General features: G+C 37.9%; 1 protein-coding gene across 2 annotated transcripts in view; it reads left to right on the top strand.

Annotated features, from left to right (window-relative positions):
* Nucleotides 1–19,144, top strand: part of ZMAT4 (zinc finger matrin-type 4) — a 330,204-nt gene that overhangs the window by 210,260 nt on the left and 100,800 nt on the right. For both annotated transcript variants that reach the window (XM_081084533.1, XM_081084532.1), the window contains one exon: nucleotides 2,583–2,810. In XM_081084533.1, coding sequence (XP_080940659.1) covers nucleotides 2,583–2,810 — 228 coding nt within the window. The remainder of the gene's footprint in view (nucleotides 1–2,582; nucleotides 2,811–19,144) is intronic.

Below are 19,144 nucleotides of genomic sequence, written 5' to 3'. Positions count from 1 at the left end.
TAATCTGGCTAAGGACACCTGCTTGGTGATCTGACAAGTGAAGCTTTGAAATCTATTGGTGAGTCATCTCTGCTTGGTTGAAAGTGCACCTGCTCTAGGCTCTTGAATAATTGTTGCCAAACTTTTCACTAACTCCTGATTCTCCACAGTGATGTTAAATCAGGTCTAACCCAGAACCTGGGTGACCAACCCATTCCAGTTTTCCCAGGACTAGCACTTGAAAGATCCATGTCCTGGGAACCCTCTCAGTCGTAGGCAAACTAGGGTGGTTGGTACCAGGCCAGAAGCTTGGAGTGACGTCTGGATGCCATGATAAAAAAAAAAACAAAACAGAGTAGATGGCTTCCTGTTTGAAAGTAAAATTTCTCGAATGATGTGCATATTTGCCTTCCCTGAAATACATAGAAATAGGCCACTCCTACTTCTCTGTAGACTGGCCTGTGGGTCACACAGCTCAGTGGTGGGGGAGTCCAACTCAACCTCGAGGCCATACTTTGATTCGAAGATCTTTTCATTCCCCTCATACTGCTTAGTTTGCCTTTATATGAAATATAAACTGAATTGAGATTGGTGAAGACAGTTGGAAACAAATCATAAGAAAATTAAATTTTGGGCCTATACAGAGAACAGAATTATTATAGAGGGAGAAGCTATAGTACAGATGCGGCATCAAACTACACTCTTAAATGCAAGATAAGATTACTATCTTATTTGACAAATATTCTATTGTGAATCACTCCTGCTAGAATGTGGTGCATACAGTATCAATTGATAAATTTGACTCTGAAATGTTCTTTTAGGACCCAGTTTAGAGGGAAGTAAATTATGCTTCAAGAGTCAACATTCATTCAGATTGCAAACATTTGATATGTTTTCTGTTGTCATTGAAAACAACAGGCAGTTATAAATCCTCAAAAATTGATAAGGATGCAGGAAACTTTGGAAGCAAAATATAATTTCCTTCAGAAAAGTGGATAGAAGTCCTTTCCCATGCAGGTCAACAGCGTATTTGCAGCTTCTTATTAGAATTTCTAAGTCACAGCAGAATGATTCTGGGTGACTGCTAGGATGGTAAGGCCCACATCTGAGCTTTAGTTTCACATAGTGATTTATGACGGAATCTGGCAACAAACTTTTAAAAGAAGTATTATTTTTCTAAGTCCTTATTTATCTTAGAGAAATAATACCATTGTTTCATCCAAGCTAATTAAAACATTCTTACCTGATGAAATCTCTGGGTAGAGAGGAAAATACTTTCTTGAGATATTGTTCCACTGTGGGCATTTCTTGAATTAAAATGTCATTCAGCAAATATTTATTTCTATATCAGTTATTTAATCTAAAAAAATAGAAGTTTGCGTAAAAATTATTTGAAAGCTTAGAGGGTTAATTACGTGGTTGCTTACCTTTTTATTGAGCTTCCATATCTCAGCTTTTCCTTGAATGACGTTCAGCTGCCCTCCGAATCACAGAGGGAAAGAACAAGCAGCAAGTACTACTGCATGACATTATGACTGATGGGCTATGTGGGAATTTACGTTTCTTTGCCTTCATCAAAATATTTGGATCAGAAATTTTCCCCTTAGTTAAATTAAATCATATATGAAATAGATGACTGAGGTCTAGAAAAAAAAATCTCTTTGCTTAATAAGAAGTATGGAAAGAGTCCCTAGGGGTAGCAAAAAGGAACATTGGTCTTGGAAACAAAGGATTTGGTTTGGAGTCCTACCTTTACCATAACTGGTTATCTCACCTTTAGTAAATCATTTGGTGTCTCTGAAGTCCATCATCAGGGAAATGAGACAATAATCTGAGTCGTTATTATGAGGCTAAAAGCAATGTGCATGGTGTAAGAAGTTATTATTATTATTTCTTTTTACTTTCTGCTAGTAAACATCAAGTTGGGTTCATTTTTTTCTGGACCAAAAATAACTATAGTTCACAGTGGAATGTGTTAAATTAATAGCTGGGACTGGAATCTCAGAATAGTGATATATGTCTTTTCAGTTAGAGAAGCAACATGTGCTCTGTGGTGTTAGTCTTTTGATCTTAAAAAAATGTACTTTCAACATCAATGTTAGCAGGTAAAAGTTGCAAATAACCTGTCACAGTAAAAAGAAGTAACTTACAGTAAAATTAGCATGATTTTGTCAATTGGTACAGTCCATATCACTGAAAGATTTGCTATCACTTGGGCAAATCCTTTATTTATTGGTGATTTCTACTTATGACACAAATATCTCATTCATTCAGTCATTCATTCATTTAGAATATTTCAAGTCATGATCATTCAATATTTGCTTCAGAGTTTGGCTTCAATTTGATTAGCAGATCACTCCCTATCTCCAAGAGTTTATTTAAAAAATCTTTCTTTCTTTATAAGGAATGATCTCCTGAACTATTAGAATTTTCAGTTGTATCCCAAGTTCAAAAACAAAGGCTGGCATAGATTATTGTTCTGCTCTCAATAAACTCTTGGATTTTTGAGCTTTACAATGAACATGAGACTCTGCCACCTTCAGAGACTGAGGACAAGTGTACTAACCTGTCTTGTACTTCTCTCTGTCTGTTTGCCTCCACAGCAACCCCCCTGAGCTCACTTAAGCCTCCGAGGGTGGACACTGCTCCGGTGGTCACATCTCCCTATCAAAGAAGAGATTCAGACAGATACTGTGGGCTCTGCGCAGCCTGGTTTAATAATCCCCTGATGGCCCAGCAGCATTATGATGGGAAGAAACACAAAAAGAATGCGGCAAGAGTTGCTTTATTAGAACAACTTGGGACAACTCTGGATATGGGGGAACTAAGAGGTAAGAGAAACGCTGCTAATTTCTACTCCAGAACTGGGCTTTCAGAGAAAGGTTTGTGTTTTCACAAATTGGCATGATTATTCTTATTAAGTAGACTCATCCAAGGGAATAGGAGAAAAAGGAAATGAGCAGAAAATTAGCTCAATTTTTGTGATCCCCTTTGTTTCAAAGAGTTTATTTCCCTATTTTTATTGACTATTTTTTCAGATCAAAGCCACCCATCCATAAGCCAGATATTTTTTCTTCTGCTTTATCTTTAAACACCTTCTCTAATGAGTGCTTTGTACATGAGCAGTATGAGAGAAGATGCTAAAAAGGCCAAATAGCATGATCTTATTTTAAAATTTTATGCTATTATGAATTCAGCCAAAACAGGACAATACATTGACTTCCTTTGATGGCTTAAAGCAAACCCAAGCCCCTTTAATAGGAATATCCTTGAAATTGATGCAAGGTGTGCTGTGTGCCATATTATAGTCAATACCAGTGATCCAACCCCATTTTGACAGGTATTTTCTTAATTGATGGAAACCATGCAACATTCAAAGTTCATCTAAGGCAGTGGTTCTCAAACTTCTGGCCCTTTAAATACAGTTCCTCATGTTGTGACCCAACCATAAAATTATTTTCATTGCTACTTCATAACTGTAATGTTGCTACTGTTATGAATCGTAATGTAAATATCTGATATGCAGGATGGTCTTAGGAGACCCCTGTGAAAGGGTTGTTCGACCACCAAAGGGGTCGCGACCCACAGGTTGAGAACCGTTGATCTAAGGTTTCCCAGCAGCTGCTAAGCAGAAAACTGGAAGATGTAGGGTGAAGATGAATCCTGTGGATTTCTTAGGAGGCCATACACCAATTTGTGGGGCTTTATAGAATATTTCATCATCAATAACCATTTAAGCATATTTGATCACCTAAACATTTTTAATCAGCTTAATGTTGACAGTGTAGAACAAAATCACATATATGTTTTTCTGAGAAAATGCATTTTCTCAGAAAACAATTATGTGAAGGGTGCTATTGACAGTATACGTCAGATGTTGTTTGAGTGTGATAAGCTTTTATGGATTGGCCAGGGCATGGTCATAGCTGTAATAACAACATTTACAAACCAATTTTCCAAATGTAACCTAGATTGAAATTGGGTTCTGTGTGTAGAGCCTACAATTCTGATTATCCCCCAACCAGGCTGTGAGCCTCCAAGAGGGATGATTGTAGTCAGAAAATTATCTGTTACAATTCTAGACCAAGTAAGTGGGACAGAATCGTGCTGTGTGAGCTGAAAGGAGGGACAGGGCACTTCTGATGATATTGGTGAGGAACGCTCCCCCAAGGAAAGGGACTTGATTCGGAACTAGAAAACTGGGTAGCATTTCAGCAGAATTCCGTGTGAGCAGCATTATATATGTGCAGGCAAAGAGGCAGGGGAACAGAAGCAGTTAGCTGGCAAATAAGCATGTTATTCTGAATCCTCTGATGCTGCATGTATTTAAGATTGGAAGTCCATTAGTACATACACAGAACTTGATTGGAAGTTGATTAGCACATATACAGAACCTGATTGATTATTCTAAGATATGTGATTAAAAATGACAAATAAGAGCAAACAATACTTTACTTTTGTGTATGTTTTCTAGCTGAAGAAAAAACAACATGGGCCTTAATATTTTTCAAGTTGAATAATCTCATTGCAGAAACTTTTCAATTGTTGTTTTATTGCTTTTTGTTGGGGGATTTCTTATGTTCTCAGTCTATGGCTTGTGAAAAAAAGACATAAGGAGTCTCTCCATAGCTGAAGGCCTCCACCACTCACTGTACTGGCAGATAACAAGCTGGCTCGGTGGCTCTTTCACGGCAGGGCACTGAAGGAGAAAACTAGGGCTTTATGCATGTTCTGTGCCAGATAGTCTGACTGAGAGAAGAATTATTCCTAGAGCAGATTCTTCTTGTCAATTTTGAATTATCAGTGCTGCATCTTTTATGTACAACCACATCTTAATGACTTGGGCGCCTGAATTCTGTTATATTTGAGCAGCTTGTCTTTTATAGAGAAGACAAAAAGAGCTGCACTATGACTGGGTTCCACGTGAAATGTGATTAGCATTGAACACAGTGTCCTTGAAACCAACCCTTTACCTACCCCAGGTGACATCTTGATATATATTTATTCAGGCATTAAATATTGCAAAAGCTTGAGGAATAAAACAATGATGATAACTCAGCACATTTTGAAACACACACACACACACACACACACACACACACACACACACATCCCTATTTCGGGAGTGCTTCTAATACATGATTAATCAATTAATAAGGACAAAAGTGCTAATCAGTTAATAAAAGCATAACCATAACTTTTTTAATATGGTGTTAAGCAGTTGGGCATCATATGGCAGTATCACAGACTTTGTTTCTCAGCACGTCTCAGTTTTTTAAACAGTACATTTGCTTGTGTATTATGGTTTTCCTAATAATCTATTTTTCACCCTACTTCCCTCTGTAGATTGTTATCAACTTGAAAGTAGGCATCTCTATCTGTTTTGCTCACCGGTGTTGTCAAAACACCTAGAACAGTGACAGCCACGTAGTAGGTACTCATAATTGCTGAATAAATAACCAAAAAAAAAAAAAATCCAAAATTTAAAAATCACCTAAAATCCTACATTCTTAATATGGCAATCATTTTCACTTCTAAAAGGATCCTGATTGAATATTTTTTGCAGGAAATTATTTATGATATTTTCCTCTAATTTAAAAAATGTATATTTCACATATTGTCACATGAGGAGGCATTAAGTGTTATAGTTCAGAGTTTTAACAGTGCAAACACCTGTGTAATCACACCCCTGTCAAGATACACAGCTTCTCCATCTTGAGAAAATCCCCATGTGCCCCTTTCCAGTCAATCCTAGCCTCCCACTCCAGGGAACCACTTTTCTCATTTTTTCACCATAGATTAGTTTTGCCGATTCTAAAACCTCATAGAATGGAAGCAGAAAGTATGTAGTATGTATTTTTTGTGTATCTAGCTTCTCTTGCATAGCTTATTGTTTTTGAAAGGTATCCACTTGGTGCATATAAAGCAGAGTATCCCTTTTCTCTTTATTACAAAGTGTATTCTACCCCAAATCCTACAGTTTTAATATCAATTCTCCTCTTGATTTTTTGGGGGGTACTATTTAGAATAAAACTTTCATTAACATTCCTTTTTTAATTTTTGTCAACATATATTATTACTTCTCTTGGTAAAATTCCTAGGAGTAGAATTGGTGGGCCATCAGTTGGGTGTTTTTAACTATACAAGAAACTGCCAGGTTTGTTTGTTTGTTTCAATGTAGCGTCATTATTTTGCATTCTTAAAAGAAACATACGGTAGTCTCCTTTTATCCACAGTTTCACTTTCCCTGGTTTCAGTTACCCACAGTAAGCCATGGTCTGAAAATAGTAAATGGAAAATTCCAGAAATAAACAATTCATATGTTTTAAATTGTGTGCTACCCTGAGTAGCATGATAAAATCTTGTACCATCCCGCTCAGTCCTGGCTGGGACGTGACTCATCTCTGTTTAGCATGCCCACCCTGTGATGCTCCCCAGCCACCTTAGTCACTTCGTAGCCGTCTAAGTTATCAGATCGACTATTGTGATATCACAGTGCTTGCATTCAAGTAACACTTATTTTACTTAATAATGGCCTCAAAGCCATTTACGTAACTTTCATTACAGTAGATTGTTAGAATTGTTCCATTTTATTATTACTTATTGTTGTTAACCTCTTATTTTGCGTAATTTATAATTGAACTTTATCATAGGTATGTACACACATATAGGGTTTGGTGCTACCTGTGGTTGTAGGCATCCACTGGAGGTTCTTGGAACATATTTCCCACAAATAAGAGGAAACTACTCTACTAGTATATGAATTCCATATTCTCACCAACATTTCTTTTTGTCAGTCTTTATACTTTGGCCACTCTCCTGAGTGTAGGAGAGTATTTCATTATTGCTTTAATTTGTGTTTGCTAATTGACAAACATGTCAAGCACTTTTAAAAATGTGCTTATTGGTCATTTGTGTATATTCCTCTGAGAAGTGTTTGTTCATGTCTTTTGTCTTTATTTTTCAAAATTTGATTGTTTGCCTTTTTTATTATTGAGTAGTAGGTAGAAGGTTTTCACATATTATCAATATAATCCTTTATCAGATATATGCATTGCTAATATTTTTCTCCTAGACAGTGACTTGTCTCTTTATTTTCTTAAAGAATATATGGTGAGCAGACATTTAAATAATGGAAGTCTACTTTATCTCCTTATTTCTCTTGTGATTACTATTTTCGTGCCCTATCTAAAAAATCTTTGTCTATACTCATGATCAAAGGCATTTTGAATGTTCTCTTTTACAAATTTTATTATTTTAGCTTTTACATCTATCATTATGAGGTATCTCAAATTAGTTTTTTCAACTTTATTTTATTGGTTTACACTATTACAAATGCCCTTTTTCCCCTCTCCCTGCTTTGCCCACCTCCACCCAGCCCTAGCCCCCTCTGCACCCCCTCCCTCTGGCCAGCACCACAAGTTATCTGTGTCTATGGGTTATGCATGTATATTCTTTGGCTGATCCTGTCACCTTCTTTCATTTGGTCCCCCTCCCAAATTAATTTTTATATATTATTTCAGATAGGTTTTGAAATTCATTTTGTTTTCATACATTTCCTAGGTTATTACAAGTTTGTTGAAAATCTTTTCTTTTACTCATTGAATTGCATTGGTACCTTTATTAAAAATATATTGATTATGTGTGAGTCTATTTCTATACATTCTATTGTGTTCCATTGATTTCTTTTTCTATCTTTATGCCAGTGATTTTTTTTTTTTTAGCATTACAGAAATCTTGATATTAGGTAGTGCAATTTTTCCAGAATTGTTCTTCTTTCTAAAGATTGTTTGATTGTCCTAAATATTTTGCATTTCTATATAAATCGTATAATTAGCTTTCTAATTTCTACATAGAAAATTTATTGGAACATTGAATGGGATGGAGTTCAATCTATAGATCAATTTGGAGGTAATTTTTTAAATTCTTCATAAGAATGAGTTTTTAATCCATGAACATCCTATATCTCTATTTTTTTATTTTTAATTCTACCAATAGTGTTCTGCAATTGTCAGTATAAATGTTTCAATCATATTTGTTAAAATTTTCTTCAAGTATTTTATGTTCTTTAACACTAGTGTGTTATATTTTGGAAATTTCATTTGTATATGTTTGTTACTGATATATAGAAAATGTAGTTGATTTTTGTATATTGACCTTAAATCATGCAACTCCCACATAACTTTCTACCTATTATTTGTATATAACTTAAATGTACAAAAAAGTTACTTTTTTGTATTTTTTTTTTTGTATTCACACTATTTAGCCATTAGAAAATATAGAACAGTGTTCATTTTCTTGCATTCTTTTGCTTAAAGCACAGGTCAAATAAAAAAAAATTATTCTTACCCTAACAGGTTTGGCTCAGCGGATAGAGCATTGGCCTGCGGACTCAAGGGTCCCAGGTTCAATTCTGGTCAAGGACATGTACCTTGGTTGCGGGCATATACCCAGTAGGGGGCGTGCAGGAGGAAGCTGATCAATGTTTCTCTCTCATTGATGTTTCTACCTCTCTATCCCTCTCCCTTCCTCTCTGTAAAAAATCAATAAAATATATTTTAAAAAATTATTCTTATAAGATAACAAATAATTTTAAATGGAATTGGTCTACATAGATATTAATATGCAGGATTTGGTTACTGATTCAATGTTAGTATTATTCATTTTAAAAAAACAGATGGTATTTGTCTGTACTTCCAAGTTTTAATTTGACAAGAAAAACAGTCACCTCTTCCTGAACATAAAATCCAATGTAGAAAACAACAAGAAGTTGTTGAATTATGTAATTATAAAATTTAATGGTCAGAAAGTACTTTAGAGGTTTGCTTTATGGTTAAATTCTTCTTGTCAGCAAATATAAGGCAGTTTCTTAGTTAGAAACAATGACAGTGTAAATTATGAAATTATGGCTAAGTGGAAATGAAAGATTCATTTTTCAGACTTTTGTTATATTTACTTGTGGCCCGGTGCACGAAATTTGTGCACGGAGAAGGGTGTATTCCTCAGCCTGGCCTGCACCCTCTCCAATTTGGGACCCCTCGAAGGATGTCCTACGGCCAGTTTACAGGGATCGGGCCTAAACCAGCAGTCGGATATCCCTCTCCCAATCCGGGACTACTGGCTCCTAACCACTCACCTGCCTGCCTGATTGCCTCTAACCACTTTGCCTGCTGGCCTGATCTCCCCAAACTGTCCCTCCTGCTGGCCTGCTCACCCCTACCTTCCCTCCCCACTGACCTGCTCATCCCCAACTGTCCCCCTCCTGGACTGCTCACTCCAAACTGCACCCCCCCCTGTTGTCCTGATCACCTCCAACTGACCCCCACTGATGGCCTGCTTGCCCCCAACCGGCCCCGCTGCTGGTCTGCTTACCCCCAACAGCCCCGCACCCCACCAGCCTGATCACCCACAACTGCCCTCCCCTCTTGGCCTCTAACCGCCTCTACCTCGACCCCGCCACCATGGCTTTGTCCAGAAGAACATCTGGAAGGTCTCCTGGAAGGTCTCCCAGTCTAATTAGCATGTTACTATTTTATTAGTATAGATATATTTGTCTGTAAATATGGTTATGATTGCAGATATGAGTAGGACCAGGTAAAATTTTATAGAATGGGCCTTTTATTACAGATGGTTTGCCATGCATGTAGTTTTTCTAAAGAAGTAAAAATTACTTTAAAAAATGTTTCAGGAAGACTTTGAGAAATTTAAAGTATCTGCTTTTCTTCCAAGAAAGTTGTCACTTTTATACCAGAGTGAGAATGCTTTGTATGTCAGCATTGGGCCACTGTGACTGGGGGGCACTTAGCTTGACTTGAGAGTAAATATCTTGCTCACTGGTTGGGAGGGAGGGTGTGTGGCAGAGGAGATAAATACTCGGTTCTGGATTATTCATAGATTGCTGACTTTTTGGATTGATATTGCAAGCCCGTCCTTTTATTGATGTCCACCTTCTATTGACAGACATCTACCCTGGGAGAGAAATGAGATGAAACTCTCTTTCTTTTCATTGTAAAAAGCATTTGAATTCCTAAGGTGTGATAAGGACACCCAGCCATCCACAATCAAGGTACACATTTTCATGGAGGATGTTCCCACTCTTGAATAAATTAAAACAATTTTTTTCTTTTAATTTAAACTTTCTTCTATAACTGTTTTCTTGTTACTTAAAAGCTAGTTTTTCTGAAACTACTTCCAAAGCTTTTCAAGCTGTATATGTCCTTGGAATGAATTTATAAATAAGAATTGAGCCCGGCTGGTGTGACTCAGTGGTTTAGCATCGACCTATGAACCAGGAAGTCACAGTTTGATTCCAGGTCAGGCCACATGCCCGGGTTGTGGGCTTGATCCCCAGTACAGGGCGTGTAGGAGGCAGCCGATCAATGATTCTCTCTCATCATTGATATTTCTATCTCTCTCCCTCTCCCTTCCTCTCTGAATCAGTAAGAATATATTTTAGAGAGAGAGAGAGAGAGAGAGAGAGAGAGAGAGAGAGAGAGAGAGAGAGAATATGTTTGTAAATAAGAAAACATGTATTTGATGCTCTTAGAAAGTCTTATTTTCTTTCATTCAAACTTGTGCAGTATAGGGAACTCCATAGATTCTCTTAATTTGAAGAAAGTTAGAGGGAAAGCTACTAATTCAGAGTTCCTTGGGAAAATGTGTCACTTATATATTTTTTGTTTATTTTTTTTAAATCAAAAACTGAAATATTTTCTATTCAGAAAATATATTTGGATCTAAATATCTTCTATAATTTTAACCCTAAAATATCAATTTAAATATTTTAAAAATGGTTGGGATGTTTGTTTTTTTAAAATAAGTTAGGTTACTGGAGTTCTACATGTTACTGGATCGCCTGGGGTAATTTTCTGATTGGAAAATTAAGAATTATAGTCAGAGGGGAGGACATGAGAATTTTTAAAGAACATATTCAATTTACTTTAGAAGCCGAACCTCTCTTATCATGTGACTTGTTTTGTATGTTTGTTAAACTATATTATCACATAAGCATTGCTGCTATTGGGACAAACAGTGACAGTTGATTAGGGTCATTTGAATGTTCACTGTCTGTTTTAATTTGTATGTTCGGTTCGTTTTGACTCTGTCATATGCTCAAACTTCAGTGGAAGTCATGAGAAGCTATTATTTTTGCCTGCTCCCTCCTTTACGTTGGAAATATTCTTTTTTACTTAGAGGTACCTTAACTTTGATGTAAGGGATTGTTTCTGTTGCCAACTGTTTTCTTCCTTGCCAAGTGAGAGTTGTTGTGAACTCTTCAGTGATGCCTTCCCCAGGATATTTGCAAATGTGGTTTGGAAAAGTCATTTCATCCCCAACCTTTGCATGTCAGGTGCTGGGGTGCCAGGGTGCCGTCTTGCCTGCGCCCCGGCTCTCTCTCCCTCCGATCGCCATGGCGACCACCGGGCCTGTGCTGTGGCTCTCTCTTCCTCTAATCGCTATGCAATCACAGGGCCGGAGAAGAGGCGGCACCCCCGGGCCCAGGGGTGCCTCCTCGCCTACAGCCTGGCTTTCCGATGGCAATCACTAGCTGGGGGACAGGGCGATCACCCGGCTCTTGCCTGCTGCCTGGGTTTCCGATCACTGTTCTTCCATCCTTCCTCTTTCACCTCCCATCATTGTGCCTACGTATGCAAATTAACCGCCATCTTTGTTGGCGGTTAACTGCCATCTTTGTTGGTAGGTAATTTGCATACCACCCTAATTAACCAGTGGGAAGCGTAGTGGAGGTATGGTTAATTACCCTTTTTGTCTTTTATTAGATAGGATTCTTTTAAAAGTTTTAGGATTGAAACAATCCAGGCATTTTATTGTTTCAGAGGAAACTAGACTAGTGATTTTCAACTGGTGTGCTGCAAGAATTTTTGGAATATACAATACCTGACATTTAGTCGGGGGCACTGACCTCTTTTTCTTTAGATTGTCAGATAAAAAAATGACAATAACCAACACAACAATAGCCATCCAGTGTGAATGCCTTGTCTTGAACACAAATATATAATGAAATTGTATCTTATTGGTCACATCACATAATAAGGTTACATCTGATTGGTTAATTCTTGGTACCTGAAATCTTTATATACAAGTATAGGCACCTGATTTTTTAAAAAAAGTAACTTTGGAGTAAAAAGGGTAGTTAAATACTATTATTATTTTTTTGTAAATCAATCAAAATTAGACCTTTTATGTCAGATTGGAAAAAAAATGTATCTTTTTTACGTGTGGCATAATTTTAGTAATTACTTTATGTTTGCCATAAGATGAAAAAGGTTGGAAATCTCTGAACTAGACTATTCTGGTATAATTCTCATTTGAAGACAAAGGTAAATGAACTCATTTGAAAATGTCATGTTGCTGAGCATCATAAACTGATAGTGTTAGAAAGAACATTGAACATTATTGAATTATGTCCCTTCTTTTTTTTTCTTTATTGATTAAGGTATTACATATATGTCCTTATCCTCCCATTGCCCCCCCACTCCCCCCACTTGTGCCCTCACCACCTAGTGTCTGTGTCCATTGGTTAAGCTTATATGCATGCATACAAGTCCTTTGGTTGATCTCTCTCCCTTCCCCCCACCCTCCCCTGCCTTCCCTCTGAGGTTTGACAGTCTGATCGATGCTTCTCTGTCTCTGGATCTGTTTTTGTTCATCAGTTTATGTTGTGTATTATATTCCACAAATGAGTGAGATCATGTGATATTTATCTTTCTCTGACTTATTTCACTTAGCATAATGCTCTCCAGGTCCATCCATGCTGTTGCAAATGGTAGGAGTTCCTTCATTTTACAGCAGTGTAGTATTTAATTGTGTAGATGTACCACAGTTTTCTAATCCACTCATGTGCTGATTAGCACTTAGGCTGTTTCCAAATCTTAGCTATGGTGAATTGTGCTGCTGTGAACATAGGGCTGTGTATATATCCTTTCTGCCCCTTCATTTTACAGAGCAGTATTCTGAAGCCCAGAGAAATGAAGTGACTGTCCCCTTCTAAGTTATGGTGTGATCTGGGATTCCTGATTATATGTGACTCATTAGAACTCTGATAATTAACTCTTTTTCTTTTAAACAGTTGAGTTTTTGAGCTTATATATTTTAGTATAAAAGTTGGTTTGAACTCAAGCATTGAATAGGCATAGTCAACGCTCAGTTTTCTTGGAATGAATTTTTTTTGCAAAATACACTACATACCTTTAATAAAGGAGTTTTCCCCACATTTATGATTTCATCTTAGCTGGAGTGAATATAGAAATGCAAAGAAATCATATTGACTATTCAGAGGGTTTGGGATTGAGAAGCCAAGTTCAGCTTTTAGAGATGCCACTAGATTTATTACTCCCTCTATAATACAACTTCTGCCTTTATTAGCAGGAATGGGGATTAATTTCCAGGAAGCTTATCGAGGACTTCAAATGATAAAAAGTGGTATGTGAGTCTGAATGATCTGCCTTCCTTCAAAATAAACATAATGCCAGAGTCAGAGATTTCTACTTTTTAAATTATTTCTGCTGTGGACTTTCAGGTGATAGTGGATTGGTGTCTCCAATTTTGTTCCACTTATTTTAGTTTAGACTTTGTGTACATCTCAGGCAGTAGACAGCAGAGTCATATCATTCAGTGACACTCTTGTACCTTTAATTAACCTAAGTTTCCTGTGCAGGGGGACTTGGGCACAGGATCTGCTTTAAGATCAGTGGAATTTTTAGGTTAAAAATGAATAGTTTTCAAAGGAAGCCAGTGCTACTGTTGCAGTATAATAATTACCTCCAAACTTAGTGGCTGAAAAACACACTAGACATTTACTGTCTTGCAGGTTCTGTGGGGGAATTTGGGCTTGGCTTGGCTGGGTGATTCTGGCTTGAGCTTTCTCATAACAATGTGGCTGAGATATGGGCCTCAGCTGCAGTTCCACTTTTCAAGGTGGTCCCATTCTGGAAAACAGATTAGTGGTTGTCAGGCGCTGGTTGGTGGCAGGGGAGGGAAGGGGGCAATAAGAGGTGGTGTAGGACTACAAAAGGGCAATAAGAGGGAATTGGAGGGGTAATGAAACTTGTCTGTTCCTTGATAAGATGGCGGCTATGTAGCTGTGCTTATCAAAACCTGTATAACTGTATACAAAGAAGAGAACAATATGTAAATTTTTTAAAATATATATTTCTTTATTGATTTCAGAGAGGAAGGGAGAAGGAGAGAGAGAAACATCAATGATGAGAGAATCATTGACCGGCTGCCTCCTGCACGCCCCTTATTGGGGATCAAGCTCACAACCCAGGCATGTGCCCTTGGCCGGAATCGAACCTGGGACCCTTCAGTCCATAGCTGACACTCTATCCACTGAGCCAAATCAGCTAGGACAACGATACGTAAATTTTAAAAGTCAAATAAAAGTAGGGATAAAATGTGGCTTACTCTCAGGACTGTCTGTTGGCAGGAGACCTTAGCTTTCCTCCTCATGGGCCTCTCCCTGGGGTTTGAATGTGCTTGTGAGGTGGAGGCTGGCTTCTTACACGGCAAGGCATCCAAGAAAGCATCATGTGGAAGCTACCTTTTCTTAAATTCTTGAAGGTCACTTAGCATCGCTTCCATGGTATTCCATCAGCTAGAGTCAGAGCCAGTGTATTAAAGGAGTGGTAGGAAATTAAACCCCACCTTTGAAGAGAGATTATCAGAAACTATGGGGACATTTAAAAACCACTACAGTCAGTCAGAATGCAGGTAGGCAACTAACCTGTGTGGCACGCACTATGCTGTCACACCCTGTAGACTTTGGAGTGAACAGCATCTCATCTATGGGTGGACTTTGTATAGGCAGTAAACAATCAAGTCAAGGATTTCAGATTTTTAAAGTAAAAGCTAATAGTGATTTGTACCTATTCTCACAAAAACCAAACCAATGGAAAACAGTTTCTCTGAGGTCCTCTGCTCAAGACCTGAACCTGCCTGAGGTCTGCAGAGAAAAGGTACCCTTTCCCACCTGAAGCTTGCTTGAGAATCTCCACATGAGTTTTAAAAATTCTTTCTTAATCCAACAACCATACTCCCTTCATACATGGCCACCCCAATATGCTTAACAGATTCCAAAGATTTGGGGACCAAGTTAATTTGCATTCATAGCTTGATCATGGTCTCCCAATATCCATGTGAGATGATAGAAGCAGAAGTTCTGATAAGATGACTTAAGATCAAGTTTGTAAAAGCAGAAAGCTTGCTTCATGTCACTTTTTTGTTTCCTCTATGATTCCTTCCTTCATTTATTTGTTCATTTTCCATTCATTGTGCTAATATTGAACTCCTACAGAGTACCAGATACAGAGTGCTGGACATTCTACAGTGAACGTGAGGTGAAGGTTCTCAGGAAGAAGACAGCGAATAAATCACATGAGCTAAAGGGGAAGGGATAGAGTGACATGATAAATAATGAGAGCTGGGATGTCAGAGCCTTTAAGTGGAATGGTTTGTGACAGCCTTTTAGATTAGCTGACATTTGGACTGCGACCTGAAGGAAGGGAAGGTTCCAGAAGTACCTGCTTATTCCAAGCCGAGGTACTAGCAAGTTCAGAGGGCTCCATGGGAGAAAAGAACTGGGTACATTTGAGGCCTAATAGCAGGCAGAGTGCCTGAAGCTAATGAATGGTGTAAAAATTGACACTGGGGTTACATAGGGTCACCTTTTGTAGATTCTAATAGGTCACTGTAAGATGTTTTGATTTATTGTAAGTGTATACACATATTTGCATCTGATCTTACCTGTGAATCCAAATGCTCCACATTCTCTCTATTGAAGGGCCTGGTTCATTTCTACCCTAGGTCACCTTCTCTTCCTTCTGTCCAGAGCAGGTCCTGTTTCTGCCATTCCTGTGAAGATACCTATTACCTAGTTCCTTTGTTTGAGGTCACATTTCTCAAACCACTAGCAGATTTTTAGGGTACAAAACTTTCTACTAAGGGGTCTTCATTCATGGTTTTTATTACTAAAAATACCTGGAGTTTCTTTATTTTTTAAGGGCAAGAAAAACTGACATAGGCCTTTTTAATACTGTTGGCAGTGAGTTGGTGGGTGGATTGGAGAACAAAAAATTCTTAATATTTAGTTAAGGATGAAATCAAGGTAAGGAGACAGCATGCTGGCTCCTGCAGAACAGCAAGGGTATTAAAAAGGAATGCAAAAGGTGCATTCAGGCATGTTAGGGACAGTTTATTCACAGGAAAATGGGCCTAACAAATATCCACTGGAGACTTTATTTCAGAACAGAGGATTCTGACCATTGGTTAAGGCTTGCATAACTGGGCAAGTAAAAGAGCCAGACTACTCAAGTCTGGAAATGCAAAGGTGTCAGGATGAAGTGGAATTCCCATACTTGGAGATCAAAGGAGTTGGGTGAACCTTAAAGAACAACTAGAAGATACCAGATTAGGTAGCTGAGTGGGACAAAGGTGCAGGTTGAGGACAGAGCCTATGCAAATGCCTGGGGCAGGGGACAGTAGGGCTGTATAGTGTGGCTGGGGCTTAGTGACAGGTTTGAGAATAATTGGAGAGGTAGATGAAGGGACAAAGAGTCAGATCATGGTGGGAGCTGAACACTTTCACTTAATCCTAAAGGCTATTAGGAGTGATTTGCAGATTTTTAGCAGGAAAATTACATGTTGGCATTTCTATTTTTGAAAGAAGTCTCTACATACAGACAACAATGTGAAGGCTTGAGTAGAAGGGCACTAGACATGAGGCAGGGAGATTATTTTAAGGCAATTAATTTAATCCACTGAGAAAGTACATCAACTAAAGAAAGTAGTAGCGGTGAGGATATAAGTAAGGGAGCAAAATGAGAAAAAATTGGATGTAAATTCAACAAAATTTGGTGGACAGTTGGTCCTCCAGAGACCCTTGTCAGCTGCCCCTTCCATGTAGAGGCAGAGCCTGTCCAAACAGCCTTCTGAAGTGTTGATCCCATTAAGGTTAGGCATAGGCATTATCAGTGTTGGTCTTGTCCAAGTATTTTGAGGGGATGGCCCAAGTTTTCTTTTATCACCTACGTATAGAAGGTCTTGAATGAATGCCCAGGGATTTGAATGGTTTCACTTCTGTTTACTATTGATTTACTCTTAAGTTAATATGAGTAATAACTTAAGATTCTCCAATATCTATGTTAGAGTCAGGATTATCAGTCTTGAGCAGATGATTGAACATTTCCTAGTGTTGTATACTTGATAAAAAGATTATTATGTCAAGTAAGGTGTGTTTTTTATTACATTTAATAAGTTAAAGAAGAATTTGTCCATTACTTATACTGATATTTTCGATCTCTGAAAGTTGTATGTATTTTATCTAGTTAAGAATCAGCAGAAAATAGGAACTTTTAGTAGATATGATAATAATAGAACACAATTCTAAATTAAATGGTAAGGGAGGAGGTGCCAGAAGAGAATGCTCAGCTTAGATTTCACCTGGTTATTTTTGCATTATTATTTTTAATGTGTTTTGACACCTCAGCTGTTTCATATAGACTCACTCTGATCTTCAGAGCCCACACTTTGATTACACTGCTTAAATGGCTCATGTTCCTGTCATATCATTGGAGTGGGGAAATAGTGTGATATAGAAGAGATAATTTTCATTCCTTCATTCATTCATCCACATTTACTAAATACCTATGACACACCCAGCTCTGTTTTTTTTTTTTTTTTTGAAGTCATACAGAACATTAAAATGTCTATGACTCATCCTTTAATCTCAAAGAGTTTAAAGTCTGGAGCAGGGAAGGAGAACAAGATCATACTTTGAAATAAATATAACACAAAATATGAAAAAATAGGAGCTTAGGAGTCATCCCAATACAATGCTTTGGGAACTAAAAATAGAGAAAAAATTACTTCCAACCTGGAATTAGTGGTAGTTCAACCAGATGCTTTAGGGAAGAGAAATCAGCATGACTAAGGGCCTGAAGAAATGAGGAAAAGTGTGAACATAATTGGCAGTTGTGTTCAGTGGGGTTAGATGTGTAAGTAGACAAAGCTGAGGAAACAAATTAGAACCAGATTATAAATAGCCTTCATGTCAAGCAAAGCTGAACTTTATTTGATAGCCACTGACAATTGTTTTTTGAGTAAGGAGATGACCTGTCGTATCTGTGCTTTAGGGGGATTACTGCATGATGGATTGGAGTGGGCAGGTTCAAGAGGCCAGGAAACCAGGTAGAATTGCTGCAGAGGCCTCTGTGACGGCCTGGAGGGGACTGAGGTCGTGTAGGGGGAGGGGTACAACAAGTGAAAGATGTATTTCTCTCTGCACTGTCCCGCATACTCCCCCCAACCCCTCCAGCAAAATGAAAAGGAACTGGAGCATTAGAATTCTCAAAGACACCTTGGCAAGGCTTTAGGAACACTAATGGCAAAATATAAATTTAATGAGTAATATGAGTAATAACTTAAATTTTTGTTTGGTCTCAGATCCAACAAGGAATGTAGTTGATGAACACGCACAATAGTTTATTTACATCCTGTGGCAATTTTTTCTTCAACCGAGACAGGCTTTTGCCCATTATTGTTATTAATGAAGCTAATAAATGGAACACTGTCTAAAAAAGCTTGGTTAACTCTTCATCATCACTGACTAGGTTCCAAAAAGGATGAGCGTGGCTTTTAAAATGGAACACACACTTCTGCTTCCATTTATGCATCTTGGTTGCACTCATTAAATAGAGAACTGGAAATCAACTTGGGTTTCTAGTTTTAGAGTTGGCTAATACATTGGAAACTGCCCTAAACTTAATACTTGGAACCAGCATCCTTCATGGTGAAATATTGACCGAGGAAAGGGCAAAAGCAACATGAAAACATTCCCACCCAACTCCCACTCAACTGCTTTAAGTTGCCGACTTTGGCTACATTGAGGAAGCTGACAATATTATGTGAAGCTGCTGGACAATTCATCTTTCTTCCTCAGGGCTCTAAGGTTTTATCCGTATTGATTGAAGGTCTCTATTATTTAGTTTAAGCTCAAGAACTAGGATAGTATTTTGCAAGAGCTCAGCACAGTGTTTTCCTAAGGTTCTAGGGAAACGTATCTGCTTTGTTGGATCTTAAATAGCTGTGGGCTTTGTTAGTGGCGTGTAATCGTTTGACAAAATAGGGGATGTTTGCGAAAAGATGC

The sequence above is a fragment of the Myotis nattereri genome, assembly GCF_964212035.1.
Source record: "Myotis nattereri genome assembly, chromosome: 2".
NCBI lineage: Eukaryota > Metazoa > Chordata > Mammalia > Chiroptera > Vespertilionidae > Myotis > Myotis nattereri.
The sequence above is the reverse complement of the archived record's forward strand: the minus strand, read 5'-3'. Positions and strand labels throughout refer to the sequence as shown.